The sequence below is a fragment of the Protobothrops mucrosquamatus genome, unplaced genomic scaffold, assembly GCF_001527695.2.
Source record: "Protobothrops mucrosquamatus isolate PMUCROS unplaced genomic scaffold, P.Mucros_1.0 scaffold63, whole genome shotgun sequence".
In the NCBI taxonomy this organism is placed as follows: Eukaryota; Metazoa; Chordata; class Lepidosauria; order Squamata; family Viperidae; genus Protobothrops; species Protobothrops mucrosquamatus.
Genome location: NW_015386442.1, coordinates 988,598 through 1,006,820, shown reverse-complemented (window position 1 = coordinate 1,006,820; position 18,223 = coordinate 988,598). Strand labels below are relative to the sequence as shown.

Genomic DNA, 18,223 nt, shown 5'->3' with positions numbered 1-18,223 from the left:
AGAGACTGAATCCCACCTTCGTCGCCAGTGTTAAGTCCTGGGAATAATGGCGCTTGAGACGATTCATCTCCAACAAGTCTTTATTGTTTGCTCCACTCTCGAACAACCAGAGCAGAGGCACGCAGGCCTCTATTTATACCCTCTGATCCCCGGGCAAGTTCAACCAATCATGAGGCGGGCTTTTCCCGCCTTGCGCATGTGCACAAGGCCGGCGCCGCTCAGTCTGGTCCCGGGCAGCTTCTGCAAATGCCCGGGACTCTTGCAACGTCCTGAGCCTGCAAGATGCAGGCTCAGGACACAACAGATTTCATTAACTTTCTTTAATGATACAATTAATGACTTTTTAAAGAAGCATGGTAAAACATTTATCTTTACAATCTAACGCTAGGGACAATAGCTACCAGTGTCTCTGTACCTTGTCATGTGCTAAAACCTTTGCACATTTAGCAGCTCTACCCATTTATTATTTCAATTTCAGTTCTATTCACTTGGTTGGAACAGAAAATTGTTCACCTGATCGAAAAAGTTCGTAGTCCAAAATAAGAAGGTCACCCAAATGCATTATAGACTTTTTTCAGAGCTTCAGATTGAATGCACAAAGAATTTTTTTTCAAATGTCTTGTAAATGGAGATGTCAAAATGGTATGCATATCCACAATACTGAGATAACTTGAGTTTATGTTTCAACAAAGTAGGGTCTTGAAAGAAGAGTATTGATTCATCTGATCATTTTAAATACTGACACATACTATGAGTGGACTCTTCCCATGTCTTTTCCTGAGATAGTTGCTTTCTTGAAAAGATCCATATGCACAAGAAAACCATTTTTTTATTCATTTAGCTGGGGATATAAAGCAAAATCTCTCCCAAAATCCAATTCCCAAAGAATAATCACAGCCAATGCTCAAAGATAGCAGCTAACAAAAAGGAGTAATCCATAGGTCTGATAATTGGGTGGGTCACGATAGTTGTACCCCTCATGCTAGAAATTAATAAATAACAATAAATGTCTGTACTGGCAATTCCTTTTATAGAACTTTCAACAATGAAATATTAACTTTTGATACATACTATGTTGCTCAGTTAATTTGATCTGCACTTACTCTGTACGTTTTCCTTTTATAATTCTTGAGTACTGTCTATCAAATGCCATTCACTTTTGCATATTACAAAACATAATTTTAGAGATTTTTGTGTAAGCTGTTTGGAAGAATATTTTCTGTGTCGGACAGATTGTATATTTTTCTGGGAGCAAGTATATATGCTTGCTTTAAAATCTTTTTACAAGATTTCAGGAAAACATGATAGTAATATAGGAAAGCTAAATAAAATAACGCCATCAAAGTAACATGATTTATTTCACTGCATGATCTTTGTTGGCTTAAAACTCTGATTCCATTTAAGTAAAGCTTCCCTTCATAGTCACTATGAACTTTGCTTTTTATTACAGCCTACACATCCAATTTGTATGAAGGGAATCATTCTGATTTTACAGGGTTTTTTAAATAGACTGTTTCTCTTTTATGGACATAAACATATCCCACTTTCACACATAATTATTTCATTTGTATAGTGCCTGTAATTTATGATCATTCATAATATAAATTTCTTTTTACTGGATAGTCATTGTCCTTCACTTAATATGATCTTGACCTGCATCTGAGTCATTGTCAAGAAAAAGCAACAGCAAATGGATAAATGCTGCTTATATCTGACTGTTCAGAACACATACGCTTGTTTTCTTAAGATCTGGATGACACAAGTTCCTAACCAGCTCCTGCTGACTTAAAGCTTGCTTTATTTTCCTGGCCACAATGCAAGGTGGGTTATGAGGGTAACTTTATGTTAAACTCATGCTTCCCTCAGTAGAAGAACAATTAGAACCTGTTTTTTCTGAAGAAATGCAGTTGCTTATGCACTGTGATTTCCTGTTGGTTTGGATGGATAATTCAGATTTATTAGTGTACCAATTTTTCTTAAACTAGTGAGATTATAAAGTCCAATAATAGGTCACTATTATTATTGTGATTCATTGTATATTCAGCCAGATGTTTAAAGCAGATTTGGCATTTTTATACATTTTGCCCATCCTATGGACCTGGGATATGCAGATCTTGTGTTTGATGTTGTTAAAGCTGTTGCTGCAGGATGTAAGCTGTTTCAAGTAAAGCTGCCTTTTGCAATTATTATTATTATGGTTTGTTGAATAGACTGTATTTGACATTTTTATCCACCTATTCAGTCATTCCCAAGGACCTGGGATAGGTAGATGTTGATATTTGATGGTGTTAGATCGTCGCAAGATGTAAGCTGTTCCAAGTAAAGCTGCCTCTTGCAATTCATTGACGGTGAATTTGTCATTAAAGTAGTGCTTCAGTTGTTTTGGGATTGCATCCAAGGCATCTATCAATCAGAATAGAGCTGGAAGGCATCTTGGAGGTCTTCTAGTCCAACCCCCTGCTCAAGCAGGAGAGCTTATACCATTTCAGATAAGTGGCTGTTCAGTCTTTTCTTAAAATCCTCCAGTGATGAATCACCCACAACATCTGAAGGCAAGCTGTTCCACTAGTTAATTGTCCTCACTGTTAGGAAGTTTCTCCTTAATTCCAGGTTGCTTCTCTCCTTAAGTAGTTTCTATCCATTGTTTCTTGTCTTGTCTTCTGGTGCTTTGGAAAATAAGTTCTTTGTGGCAGCCCTTCAAATACTGGAATACTGCTATCATGTCACCCCTAGTTCTTCTTTTCTCTAGACTGGCCATACTCAATTCCTGCATCTGTTCTTCATGTGCTTTTGTCTCCTGGCCCTTAATCATCTTTGTTGCTCTTCTTTGCACATTTTCCAAAGTCTTGACATCTTTTTTGTAATGTGGTGACCAAAACTGGATGCAGTATTCTAGGTTTGGTCTTACTAAGAATTTATAAAGCGGTACTAATACTTCACATGATTTTGATTCTATGCCTTTGTTTATACAACCAAGGATTGTATTAGTTTTTTTGGCTGCTGCCGCATACTGCTGACTCATGTTTAAGTGATTGTCCACTAGGACTCCAAGGTCCCTCTCACAGTTTCTCTTTTTGAGCCAGGTTTCACCTAATCTGTACTTGTAGCTTTGGTTTTTTCTGCCTAGCTGTAAAACCTTACTTTTCTCCACATTAAATGGGATAGAGCCCGTAGCTCAGATCTATCAAGATCTTTTTGAATCCTAAGCTTGTTTGCTGGTGTGTTGGCTATTCCTGCCTAATACAGAACCTTGTGGTACCCCACTGCTTCCTTCCTTCCATGTAGAGGTAATACCATTAAGGACTACTCATTGAGTACAGTTTGCCAGCCAGTTACAAATTCATCTGGTGGTGATTTTGTCTATCCCACAGTTTTCTAGTTTACCAAGGAATAGGTCATGGTCTACTTTGTCAAATGCCTTGCTGAAGTCTAAGTATACTATGTCCATAGCATTTTGCTGATCTACTAATTTAGACACTCTGTCAAAGAATGAAATAAGATTAGTTTAGTAGTGCTGGCTACTAGTTATAACTTTATTTGTTTCTAGATGTTCACAGATATGGGTTTTTAAAATTATTTTTTCCAGTATCTTCCCAGTATTGATGTTAGGCTGATTGGTCTGTAGTTTCCTGGGTCTGTTTTTTTTTTTCCTTTTTTGAAGATGGGAGCCACATCATCTCTTTTCCAACCCTCTGGTAGCTCCCCAGTGCTCCAGGAGTTTTTAAATATATAGTATAATGGTTCTGAGATAACATCTGCCAGCTACTTCAGAACTCTGGGATGTAGTCCGTCAGGTCCTGGTGATTTATATTAAGCAAGATCAGGCAGGTGTTCTCTCACCATTTGCTTGCTTATTTTAATTTTTATTTCTAATCTGTCTTTTATAGTTATGGTTTTGGTAGTTTGGGCTATAGTTTCTTTTTGTGTGAAAATTGATGCAAAGAAAGAGTTAGGCAGCTCTGCTTTCTCTGTACTGCCATCTTTCTTGTTATTTATATGTTGAAATAAACTTTATTATTATCTTTTGTTGCAAGTCTTTGTTCATTCTGAGCCTTTGCCTTCCTGACTTAATCTGTGATGACCCAGGGCACAGCACAGAGGCAATGCAGTCAGCTGGCAATTTAAACAGTTCTTTTATTGCTCCAAATTTTCCCAAAATGCTCCCACATTTGCTGACAAGCCTCCAACAAACGAACACACACACACCTCCAGCTGACTCTGGCTGAAAGTAGGTTCAAATACAGTCTGCTTAGCATAAGAAAGTACTCAAGGCCATAGAGATAACAAGGAAGAAAACATAAACTTAACAAGTCTGTTTGAATCCTAGCTTGCTTGAGCAGTTTTCAAAAGAGAGAATCCGAAATACAGTCCGAGGTCTTTAAACATTCAAGTAGTGTGGTCAGTCAATCCAATAGTTCGAGTTTCCAGGTTTCCAAACAGAAGTCACAGAACAAGAGATTAGCCACAATATATAACACTCCAAGAATCAGTGTTTGTTCCCGACAAATGCCCCTCCCCACAGCGTCTCCTTAAATCTCAGTCTTCCTTGTGGAGAAGGGTGGGACGCTCTCCTCCCGATTAATTGAGCCTGCCTGCGTTGTTCCCTCCTTCTCTCCACTCTCCATGCTCTAGGATCAGGTGGGGGTGGCCCTTGCTCATCGCCTGAACTCTGCCTCTCCTGTTCCTCCTGTTCCAATCCTGAAGGGCCCTGGCCTGCCTCGCCCTGCTTTTCCCCACATTCCTCTGAAGCCACAGACACCTCTCTCTCAGCCTCCAAAGAGTCCCATTCCAGTTCATTTACCTCCGCAGATTCAGGCTCAGACAGAGGCATGACATAATCTTTGCAGATTCGGGCTATCTGCTGATATTCTGCCTTTGTTATTCCTCTTTCCATTTTTTGTATTTATCCTTTTTGTTTTTCAGTTTATCAGAAAGATCTTTGTGCAGCCATGCTGATTTCTTCTTGGATTTCTTCTTTATTTGTTTTTAAGTGGTATTATGTTGGACTGGGATTTATGATCATATTTTTCAGAGTTTCCCATGCTTCTTGAGTTGTTTTCCCGTTTAGGATTTTTATCCATGGAATTTTTCTTAGGCTCTCTCTGAGTTCGTTAATATCAGCTCTTTTAAAGTTAAAGAGACTGGTTGGATTATATGCTATTGATTGTGTTTGCATTACGTTGAATTCCAATATGACGTGGTTACTCTCGCCCAAGGTTCCAGCATCATCAACTCCCTTTATCACTTCTTCTTTATTAGGGCCAGTATTGCTTTTCCTCTACTTCCCTCCTCTACCTTTTGGATGACAAAGTTGTCAACTAAGTTGGTTAAGAATCTGTTCGATCTCCCACTTGCTGCAGAGTTTGTCTCCAGTTGATATCAGGGTAGTTAAAGTTTCCCATTACTATTGTGGAATGTTTCCTACATATATTTGTTAATTGATTAGCAAAAAGTTCATCTATTTCTTCTTCTTTGTTGGGTCACCTGTAGTATATGCCAATAGCAATGCATTTTTCTCTTTTATATTGACCTATTACTATTGGTATTACCTCTGCTTTCTTTTGCACAGTCATTCTATTTCTATTTGCAGGTCTTTGTATTTTGTTATCTTCTATTATCATTAGCCATACTGTAAATGATTGCTAATTATATTTACTAAAAATATAGATTCTGTCTTTGCCTTCTTGATTAACAATCTTTTACTCTATTTTGTGTGTATTTTCTCTTCACAGTGCCACCTTGGGCCTTAATAGCCATAGCCATAGTTGCCATCTTATTAGTCCTTACCTGCTGTTTCTGTCTGTGTAAGAAATGCTTGTTCAAAAAGAAAAACAAGAAGAAGGGCAAGGAGAAGGGAGGAAAGAATGCAATTAACATGAAAGATGTAAAAGATTTAGGCAAGAACTTGAAAGATCAGGTAAAGTATATACCGTGTTCTTAAATTTATACTGTATTTGAATATTTAAATGCATAGACTGAGAGGAAGAGATACGCTATTATGTACTTTATTGAAAATTGACTAGTTGCAAGTGTTACAATGGAAAATTTCTATCACACTATTCTCTTGATCAGCACCCTTAATTTGAGTTTGGGCTGCTACAAGTACAGCTCCTGGATGTTTTCAGATTTGTAGCTCAGATTCAGTTTACTAGGTGTACTAAGTTTACAACACATAATAGATGTTGATATTTCTGAGAAGGAGTTCACAACATAGTAACCAAGATGGCTGAGTTATCTGTCATCTCACAAAACTACACTGAGATCTCCCCCAAGGTAATGTTTTATTTATTTATTTGATCTAAAATTTTGCAGGATCATTGAGTTTAGTAAGATTTTGGTAATCTTTTGGTAATCTTGACAAAGCCGAAACACCAGATAAGAACACCAAAATTGGGCATCAGGTTGCTTAAGAGTTTGTGATTACTAGTTAAAATTTCATGACATTTGAGGTGATTTAAGAATATCTAGCCATCATATTGTATGCTGGAATCCACTGTCTGAAATGGTTGCCAACCAGTGCACAACCAAGAAAAGTATTATTGTACTGATTATCTGCTATTAAGGCAGTGTTGACTCTTAGCAAACCTATAGAAAAAATTTGTTCATGATATGCCCTTAACCTGGTCCTTCAAGTCTTCCAGAGGTGCACCCATTACCACTGTATCTGAGTCTGTCCACCTTATTGCTCGTCTTTCTCTTCTTTTCTTTCTTCCACCTCTCCCAACATAAGAACCTTCTCCAGAGAGCTAGGTTTTTACATAATGTATCCAAAGTATGATAATTTGAGCCTGATCATTTGTGCTTTTGAGTGAGAACTCTAGATTGATTTATTCTTTTATATGCATATATAATTAGAAATGAGAACCACCAAATTAATATCTAGAGCACAAATAAAAGATAATCTGTTATTCCTTCTGTAGAATGTTCTTCTGGCTCCTTAAGCCTACTTGTACTAAGATTATTGGGACTGCCATTTCTTTATCACAAATTAACCTCAGCCCATCTTATTAACATCAAAACATGAATAAGGCTTTTTGGTCAGAGAATTTGATTTTTTCCATTTCTTTTTGAAGCAATTTTTGCCAAATACTAGAATATGAAAGGTTAAAGTTACTCCTCTTATGTCAAATTTTCATTATCTGATGAAAGAAGAAGAGTATGAAGAATAGCTTTTCATTAATACCGTTATCTGTAATCAATTTATATCACTGCTTTATGAATAAAGAGTAGCCTTTAAGTTATGTATATTGCTAGTTACTGATAAACTCTATTGTGGGTACTACATAAGTGTCCTTAACAACAGAACCCTTCCTCCCAGTGAAATGGGAATGCTGGTGTCATGGAAATGCATCTTTTTGATTTGTCAAGCAAGAGTGTGCAGAATTTTCCAGAAAACAAAAATGCTCTATAAATTCGATAAAGCCGGTATTCTAAAGGAGAGTTATTGCAATGGAATAACAAATGAATAGCACCTAAAAAAGGTGAACTAACCCACATGAAGAAGTAGAATTAAAATTTCTTTGATAGTTTTGATATATTCTTGTAATAAGCAGTTCTTGCTTCAGGAGGACAGAAATCTTGTTATAAATCTTCCTGACAGTTAGAACAATTAACCAGTGGAACAACCTGCCTCCAGAAGCGGTGAATGCTCCAACACTGGAAATTTTTAAGAAGAAACTGGACAGCCATTTGTCCGAAATGGTATAGAGTTACCTGCCTGCGCAGGGGGTTGGACTTGATGACCTCCAAGGTCCCTTCCAACTATTATTATTATTATTATTATTATTATTATTATTATTATTATTATTATTATTATTATTATTATTATTATATGTTACACACAAAGAATGTGATAAATTTGTCCTATTATTTATACACTAATGACATATTGGTAGAAACTTGAACTTTATTACTTAGCTCTATGATTAAACAAGTATGAGCCCACTAATCTGGATAAGTTTAAGGAAAGATTCTTTTGGGATTTTAGGATTAGCCAAAACTACTTGTTGCTTGAGGCAAAGTAATACAGTAAATATTGTTCAGTCACCTTGATCATCAGCAGTTAACATGGAAACTCCCTCAAGGATTTGTCCCTGGCTGCAGATATCAAACAATAATAAATAAAATAACTAATTATATGTGATTTTTAAAAAAACAAATCACTTTCCTGGATAAAGTCTCATTCTATTTAATGGTAGAATTGGTTTCACTTTTCCAATAGATAGATACATATATATATATATTTATATGTATTGTATATATAAATAAATATACAATATCTTTATGTGAATTTCCTATTAGATGAGAGAAAAGAGTTAGATACTTAAAATATCCCATCCATCTTGCACTAGTCAGTTGTACTATACAGGTTTTCATTTCAACAGAGAATTCTAAAATCAGTAGGCCTATCACTGAGAACCTTAAAATTTAAGAACAATTTTAACTAGTGAGTTACAGTTCAGAACTGATTTAGCAGATACCCATTCTGGCAATAACAAAGATTTCTTTCTAATATAAATGCTAATTGTGACTCATTCTTTAATTGCTGATCAGTTATGGTAATCATAATCAATATTTCATTAGAAGATAGTCTGAAACTATTCTTTTAGGGATCTGAAGAAAAGAAACTTTGTATATTGGTAATAATTTTAATGATCACCATCTGTTGTGTGTTTTTAATAGGACAAACTGAATGTATTTTGTTGCTATATTTTTGTGCAGTTTGTTGTGTATTTTTAATAAAGCATTTTTCTATGATACAGTATATTATTAAATGTGTTCCATTATATTTGTTGAGATCTGGAAAAATGACCAAAAAGTTATATGGTGATTCTGGTCAACGTACAGTTAAAAAAAGAAGGAAACAATATGCATAGAAGAAGAAAAAACATAGCTGACCAGAAGAGTAATTCAGTAACAGGGGGAAAAGAAGTATAACAGCCTATAGTAGCTTGTTTTATAGGCATCAGCAAGAAACATTTTCCATTTTCTTTATTGGTTATCTTGTGTGAAGATCATGCAATTTTAAGTCCATTTTTTCTAGAAGGCACTTGATTTGGGATGGCTGTTTTGAGAATGTAAGAAAAAAATGTTTTCTAATCTTTTACACCATAAATGTTGTCATTACTCAAAGGATCTTTTTTAAAGGTCCATATGAATAGATTCCATATAAATACAGCATGAATATAATTTAATTTAAAACCAATGGTATAGTGATTAGATTTACCTTAAATGTGCTTATTCAGAAATAAGTCTCACTGCCAGATGCATAAGAGTTCAGACCCTTGCCATTCAGGAAGTACACTCTGTAGATCTACTGAGATTCACTTTTCTAACCAATGGTTTATTCCAGTCAGATGGCAGCAACTTGTCAACACTAGCAGATATCTATTGCCAAATATCAGTCTTGGTTAATACAGGGATGGGAAAATAAAGTGTATCTTTTCCACTGGGGAATGGAAAAAAAAGATATCCCAGAAGAAGCAGGGCAAACCATTGTCACACAGTTACCAAGAATATGAAGATGCCATGAGTAAGCTCCTCTGAAGGATATTTTATATTTTCTTTACAACTATTCTATAAAAGAAAAGTCAAAGATTATAAATTAAGTGCGTTAAAAGATTCAGCAGAAAGAATATATGTAAAAGGTCATTTCTCCATAGTTTTACTATTTTTGTGTGGATGTTTTAATTTTTATTTCTTCCTTCTATGTCCTCCTTATCTATGTTGTGTCTCATGACTGTTCTGGATTGTCACTTGCGGTAGGTTTATTTTGCTCTTTGGACACATGTAAAGTAAAGCTCTAATGTACTTAATGTCCCAATAGCTGTGGCTCCTCAGCCTGAGATTTATGCAAAGCTTTTACACAAATCAAGAGGCTGAACTAAATTGATTTATTTATATTACAGGATTTAATACTCATTTCCTTTATTCTCTGTAACTTATACTAAGCTGAAAAGTGTTAGACATTTCAGATTTTGATATGCACTGATTTTGTTTTCTTTTTGGTTATATGTCAAAGTACCAGAATGGCTGTATGCTGTTGTGTGTTTTTTTTTGTATGAAAGAGGAAGGAAATTTGCTTTAGTTCAACCTTTGTGAAAAGAGGCGACCTAATCATATAACTGATAAACTGAAAAAAAATTGGGAATTTAACAATATGTCTCAGAAATAATTGCATCATTGGTCTCTAACCTTTATTGTGTCACAATTTGTTAACAGAGAGGAGAGCACTTTAAATTATATCAGGCTGATTTTTTTTCATTAGCTAAATTTTATGGCAAGTATACCTCATGTTTAAACTGAGTTATTGGGATTCAGTATAAGTTCTAGTAATAGAATGTGTAAAAACCTAACATTGCCAAAGATCAAGATGAATACTATTTATTTTAAAAGGAAAGAAAAAAAAGGAAATATTAGAGAAGATGAACAAATACGCTTGTGAATAATCTAACTTAATTCACCATCATATTTTCCACTAATCAAGTGCCTCTATTCAATTCCCAAGGGAGCATGAAAAAAATACAAAATTCTCCAAAGTAGTACATTCCAATGGAACTCTAGAGAGCATAGGAATGGCTTTGAATGACAGTGGAAAGATCTGTAACCATGACAAAGAAGAGACAAGCATGGTTTAGGTCATTCCAAGAAACTAACTTGAGGATTCACACAAAGATAGAGGGAGAAGCCTATTCAGACTTGCAAGATTCTGTAACTGTGAGCTGTTATGCTAAAATAGTTAACCTATCTGGCATTGGTTTCTCCATCTGATTTACCATACAGGGCTGAAAGGAATAGCTACAGCACTATAGAACATTTTGGAATATAGTATTTCAGTAAGCTCCCAAAGAAAATTTCTGACTGAATCAATTTGTATTCATGATCAGTAATATTATTCCCATCTTTATTTATCTATTTATTAAATTTCTATGTAGCCATTGTCACTAATACAGCAACTCTGGGTGGCTTACAATATAATAACCAATTAAAAAGTGCTAAAAATCAGAATTAGAATAAAAAGATTGAAGTTAAGAACAGAGATGATGGGCAGCCTAGGGTGAGAATCTTCTCTATCCCATCAGCCACTCCCAATGTAGCAGGCCCCTGTTGGGCTCCAGGCCAAACAGCAGACCCAGGTTTTTAGGCTCTTTCAGAAAGCCAGGACTGTGGGAGCAAATCTCACTTGTAATGAGAGAATATTCCAGAGGGCAGGGGCCACAGCAGAAAAGGCTCTTGTCCTGGATTCACTGACCAAAATTTGTTGGCCGATGGGATCCAAAGTAAGCCTTTTCTGCTGGAACAAGTGGGGTGGATTAGTTCAATCAGGGTAAGGCAGTTCCTCTGGACCCATATCCTGGAGTCATGCCATAAAAGTTTTCAAAGTTATGACCATGGTTCCATGAATTGGAACCAGAAGCAAATTACCAGAAGCAGCCAATGCAACTCATGTAACAACTTTGCCACATGTGCCACCTGAAGAATTGTCCATGCCACTGCATTCTGTACCAGTTGTAATTCCAAATACTCTTCAAGAGTAGCCCCATGTAGAGCATGTTGCAGTACTTCAACCAGGCGATGCCAAGGACATGAGCGACTGTGCACAGGGCCTGATGATTCAGAAAAGGGTGCAACTGGTATACAACACGAAGTTGTGCAAAGGCTCTGCCAGCCATGACTGGTCACAAATCTAGGAGAACCCCCAGATTGTGCACATGGTCTATCTGTGGTGCAACCCTGTCCAGAATTAAGGATGATGAACCCCCAGATCCTGAGGCCTTTCAAACCCACAGACTTATCAGGATTCAGATGAAGCCTGTTGTCCCCCTTCAAACCCCAAGCACTACCTCTTTAGACTGCTTTTTAAAAATTATTTGTATTGGAAGGATTGTTTTTGAGGGGACCTTGATGCTCTCTGAGCTTGCTTGTTTTCTTGCAGATGTTTCATTACCCAAATTAGGTAACATCATCAATGCTAGTGACTGTGCACAGGGCCTTATGATTCAGACTAGCACTGAGGCTTTACCTAGTTTGGATAATGAAATGAATGCAAGAAAATAAGCAAGCTCAGAGAGCACCAAGGACCCCTCATGTCAATCCTGAGCTACAAATATTCTTCTTGATTAGGATTGCTTTTGGTTTCGTCTGGGTTGCACATTTTAAAAATCCTTTTTTATCTTGTATTCTTAATACATGTTATTAAATGATTTGGTAATATGTGATCTGTGGCTTTATTCTTACTATCTGTGAATCCCAAATGAGGTTGAATCAGATTTATTTTATAGAAATTAGATAATTCTATTCCATTCGCTCAAATAGTCATCAGTGCCAGTGGGCATACATATAAAGAAAAAGAGTAGAGAGTAAAATAGGAAGGTAAATTGTCAGAATGAGAATGAGTGTTTTCTCCTCATACACCCCAATTTATTTTCATACTGCAAAAGAAGCAATTGATGTAATATTTTTATACATTTAATCATACAGTTTCTATCACCTAAAATAAAACTTTGAGCCTACGTTGTTTTAACAAATACATGATGAAACACATTTAAGTTTCATTCTAACTAAAGTTGACAATCCTAAAATTACACTGAAATCACTGGACCTCTTTTCCCCATTGTTTTAAATAAAAAATGCAGTGTAGCTGATACATATCAGATTATAACTTTAACTGAATTAAATCCTTGAACATACTTTTTTGAGAAACCATGCCTGTTGATTGAAATGTTAAACATAGATATTTGGAAATAAGTGTCAAGAGCTGGCATACAAAATATTGTCTGCCCATTTTTAAATCTGAATTATAATATGATGGAAATTTGTTTCAAATACTGCTTCAGTCGATACTTTTAACTTTTTCTTTTTTTAAAGTCTCTGTTGGAAATTGCTCTCAGTGCCTTCCTAAAATTAATGATACTTTATCTCAGATAAATTTGCAAGTGTTAGTTATCCTTAATTGTTTAAAAATGAGATATCTTTAAATCACTTTGGTTCAGCCAATCTTTAAATTAATATCAAATGAAAAGAAAAAGAGAATGAAAGGAGTCCTAATTTTTTGTGACCATACATTTGTTAATGTCTTAGTGGTACCTTTGCTTCTACATTCAACCCAAATGAAAACAAAAACACTGAAACTGTTTGGCATTTCACTTTTTGAAGAAATTATATGCAATAACATTAAAATAGCAGTAATTCTGCAGAAGCACTTTGCTTTAATGTAGGTAATTCACAGCATGCACAATGGTTTAAATTGGAAGACTTTGCAACCTTGCTTATTTAATAGCATGCTTATTCACAACTGTCTTTGGACAAGCAATTTGATTCAATTTGATTTTTAAAAAATTAAGTATCAAGTTGACATTCTCTTTATGTTTCAGGCTTTGAAACAATTGTTGCTTGCAATACCCCCCCCAAAGAGGCGTTTCATAGCTTTTTTGCTGCTTGCTGCTGATAATTCTTGTATATTTGGACCAATCTAAATATATATAGACAACATAATGCCATCATGCTTGCTTTTTTTGCTTCACTATATGACTAAGCAGAAGTGCTTGGTTTTATTTTTTGATGAGATTATTTTAGGGCTTTGCTTATAAATCAGTCATTCTCATTGACACACTTATTGCTCTTAATTGTCTACAGGCCCTTAAGGATGATGATGCTGAAACTGGATTGACTGATGGAGAAGAAAAAGAAGAAGTCAAAGAAGAGGAGAAATTAGGGAAAATCCAATATTCCTTGGATTATGACTTTCAGAACAATCAGGTTTGAAACAAATGTGATTTTAGAATTTTATGAATTAAAACCCAGTATTTTAAAACCTGCAGAAAAGTGCTGTCCTGAGGTCTCCTAGAGCACACATGGTGATCTCCAGTTCTCCCTTATCTGGAGAGGTTCCATGGACCCATTACTGGTTCCTTGGTCTTTGCAGTAGTTATTGGCTTCACTTCTTCAATTTGCCTTATCTCCCTTGGAAGTCGAATTTCTTTGAATAGTACTTATTTGGACTATCATTGGCTATTGGTTATATCCTAAAAATCTATCAAATGAACAGTATACTGATTTTTAGATTAAAATATTATTTATTAAAATATATGTTCTTAATCATCTTTATTATACCTAGACTTTCATAACCAAATCATTAAAGTTCATTACAGGTTTTTGTTTTTATATCAAAAACATCTTTATCAGATTGCCTATGTTGTACTATGCTTTTGACATGAAAACTTAAAAACACTCTTTAAAAATAATAAAATAAACATAACTCTATAATATAAAATTATACCAATTAAGCAAACACAAATCAGTTATTAATTTATAAGTAATGAATCTCATTTTCACATTCATAGCTAATAAAAGTTGTTAACTTTCATAATTAATAGAGATATGTCAATTTTTATTTCTATAGTCTATTAAAAAGATTCTGTATCAAAATACTATATTTGTGACATAGCTAAATGGAAAAGATAATTAAATTATATTTACATTACATGTGCATGTACACAAAGATTATGCTAGTATTTACTACAATAATAATGCAGCCTACATGTACATGTACATTTAATATACTTGCCAGGTTCTTAACACTATTTCTACCTATCTGTCTGATAGTCATAGACAGGATAGTATAAATAAAAATCAGTTGTATCATTTTAATTGATCATTTTAAAAATGATCATTGATCATTGATCATTTTAATAATGATTAAATGTGGGTGGATAAACACTCCTTCATATTTCTAATATTTTCATTTAGTAATTTCTAAGTTTTAACTTCTATCAAACCTTTCTATTAACTTAGGTTGCATGCCAAGTTTTATCATGCAATTTTACATCTTTCTATTGAAAAGAGAAAAAAAAAGCCCAAGATGGATTCTTTAAGGCAGGGGTGTCAAACTGCCAGCCCGCGGGCCAGATGCATCATGCCGAAACTGGCAATGGCCCACCCCATTGCTGGCAATGGAAAAAAGTCCTGATACGTCATGACACGTCACGTGACATTGCGAGTTTCACACCCCTGTTTTAAGGCAAAGGTTAGTTCAGATTATAGCTGCTTAAAGCAAGACATTTCAGTCCTTTTAGAGTAATTATGGATTGAAGCAATGTCTCCAAGTACATCTTTCTAGTTCAGATACAGCCTGAGTAAGGCTTCATGTATTTCAGCTCCTGTTCTGTGGTAACCTTTTTGCTTACTCATTCCTGAAGCATGTTTAGTTAAAGCTTCATCTGGTCCAGAACTTAATAGGCCTTACTATTCTCACATATTCCTCACATATTCCTGACTCAAAGAGCATCAGAAAATGAAGAATAGTATGTATGCAACGACATGTCAGGAATAAGTTCTCCTTAAATGTCTGATTAAAATTTTGCTGAACTAATTCTTTCCCTCTGTTTCATCTCCTTTTCCAGCTTCTGGTAGGGATAATTCAAGCTGCTGAGCTGCCTGCTTTAGATATGGGTGGTACATCTGATCCATATGTGAAGGTTTTCCTGCTTCCTGATAAGAAAAAGAAATATGAGACAAAAGTTCACAGGAAAACCCTTAACCCTGTCTTCAATGAACAATTTACATTCAAGGTATTATAATGTACTTACTTTTTCATGACTTACGTTTACTAAAGATTAACCCTATACCTCACCAAGGAATTGTTTATAGCCTAGTTAATTGTTACTGTTAACATAATGAACTTTTTTAAAAAAGTAATACGTTTTCAGAGGTTGCCTTCTTGTAAAATATACTTAAAGATAGGTATATTGGATTGCGTGCCTCCCCATGCCTCTGCCTCCACCTGCCACTTGAGGGCTGGCCCAGCGGCCACACTCCTGGGACCCACCATCCGTCTTTGCTTGCCCACTCCTGCTGCAGCTAGGTGGGGCGGACAGCTGCCCAGCATGTCCAGCAAGCTGGATCACGTCCCCCATGCCTCTGCCTCCACCTGCTGCTTGGAGAACTGGCCCAGGATCTCAGAGTGTGGCATCCAATGGGCAGCCAAGGGACCGGCTGGTTGTGGCTGCTGCCAGGCACCACTGGCCCTCGTGCACTCGCTGCTTCCTGTGCGCACGCCCAGGGGGGTACCTGGCCGAATTGGGGTGGGACAGGGATAGGGCAACGGGGGCTGATCCCTTGCCATCTCCAGGGCTGCCACGTGGGCCAGATCTGGGCCCATTGCGGGTCGCATCCAGCTCATAGCCTTCAGTTTGACATGTCTGAAGTACAATATTCCAGCTGTACTCACAAGATTATATTTGTTTTCCTAAAATACCAGCTAGACAGCAAACCTATACATATATACAAAAACCTGTAATGCTCTGAGCAGGTGATGAGTCAACCCCATTTTGTGGCATCTCCTGTTTAACTCGATGCCAGGGGATGGAATGTGTGAGACTAGGCCAAAGCCACCATACCTAAAAGTGGCAAAGGTACGTAAGCAGGGTAGACAAAAGGCAGGAAAAGCTCTCTTAGGGAAAGGAACCAAGTCATAAAGGGAACAAAATGACAGAAGTTGGGTCTGAGTACATGGCAAGCCCCTCCCCAACCAACTCTGGGGAAGATAAAAAGAAGTCCTCAAGCCAGCCCAACCCTTTTGAGTTGCTTTTGGATCCCAAACTTGGCAGCTTCTGTCCCTCTGGCTAGTGCCTGGCAGCCTAGTAGTGGACTCTGGGTAAGTGTGTGTGTGTGTGTGTGTGTGTGTGTGTGTGTGTAAGAGCAAAAATATATCAGTAAAAGTTTGTTGTTATTCTAAACTCACTGGGTCTCTGTGTATTTTAAAGAACCGTTTGTGCCTCAGTGTTCAGTTGATTTAGGATTGAGTGTGGCAATTTTCCAGGCCTGTTGTGATGACCCAGGGAACAGCACAGAGGCAAAACAGTCAACTGGCAGTTCAAGCCGCTCTTTATTTGCTCCAATTTTCCCCAAATGCTCCCACGTTTCTGGCAAGCCGCAGAACAAAGTAAGACACACACACCTTCAGCAGCCTCTGGCTGCAAGTAGTTTCACAAAATTTTAACTCTTCAGGCAGGAAGAGTGTGTATGGAACAAGCCGTCCTCCTTCAGGTTTCAACTCACACACAGTTAGATTAGAAGAGTAATTTACTCAAGGCCACATAGATAACAAGGAAAGAAACAAACATCCAAAATCTAACGAGTCTGTGGAAATGCAAGCTTACCTGAACAGTTTCAGAAGAGAAGCCAAAATTCAATCCGAGGTCTGTGAACACCAAATCAAGTTTGTCAGCCAGTCGAATGGTCAGAGTTTCAGGGTTTCCAAGCAGAAATCACAACACAGAACAAGAGATCAGAGTTGTTTCCAAGATCAGCAATGGCACACAAAACTAAGCATTCAGTGTTTGTTCCCAACAAATGCTCCTCCCCACAGTGTCTCCTTAAGTCTCAGTCTCAAGGTGTGCCTTGTGGAGAGGGGCGGAGAGCTCTCTTCCTGAGTAGTTGAGCCTGCCTGCGTTGTTCCCTCCGTCTCTCCACTCTCTCCGTGCTCTAGGATCAGGAGGGGGTGGCCCTTGCTCATCGCCTGAGCTCTGTCTCTCATGTTCATCCTGTCCCAATCCTGAAAGGCCCTGGCCTGCCTTGGTCTGCTCTTCCCCACATTTCTCTGAAGCCATAGACACCTCTCCCTCGACCTCCATAGGCTCCAGTTCCAGCTCATTTTCCTCAGCAGATTCAGGGAGGCATGACACCTGTGAGTGAGTGTGTGTGAGTGACCATAAGCTGAAGCTGAGAGCACACCTGTATAACATTTTATGGTGTCAGAAGTGTGTTTGCTGCTTTTTATCTTTCCTTAATATTGTCTTGAATCTAATTGATTTTATAAAAATAACAGTATACTGTGATGTTGTCATACTGACTGATTGGATGTTATGAAAGTTGATCTGACTTGGGAGATGGGTTACAAATTTGCTTAGAAATGAACTTAATAAATGCAGTAAAACAAAGAATTGTTAAACAATTCCTTTTCTACTAGATCTATATTTTTCACTCCCAATAGAATATTATTCCCTCTTAAAAAATAGCACCTGATTAATTTGATTATACACATGTATTTATATTAGTATTTTTGTGTTCCATATACTCTGTGATAGTTAATTGGTGTCATTAACACCATGTGAGATAATGGTTTCCTTAAGCCCAGTGGCGGATTTAGTAGTTAGGAGGCCCGAGGCGCAAACAAATTGAGGCCCCCTCACGTAGGGAGGAAAGAAAGAAAGCGGGAGGGAGG

At 36.8% G+C, this 18,223-nt stretch overlaps 1 protein-coding gene across 2 annotated transcripts in view; it reads left to right on the top strand.

Annotated features, from left to right (window-relative positions):
• Nucleotides 1-18,223, top strand: part of SYT1 (synaptotagmin 1) — a 126,661-nt gene that overhangs the window by 34,152 nt on the left and 74,286 nt on the right. Inside the window, exons 2-4 of one of the 2 annotated variants that reach the window (XM_015812045.1) lie at nucleotides 5,733-5,917; nucleotides 13,645-13,758; nucleotides 15,402-15,569. In XM_015812045.1, coding sequence (XP_015667531.1) covers nucleotides 5,733-5,917; nucleotides 13,645-13,758; nucleotides 15,402-15,569 — 467 coding nt within the window. Of the gene's footprint in view, nucleotides 1-5,732; nucleotides 5,918-13,635; nucleotides 13,759-15,401; nucleotides 15,570-18,223 lie in introns of both variants that reach the window. The other variant, XM_015812044.1, reaches the window with a different exon arrangement.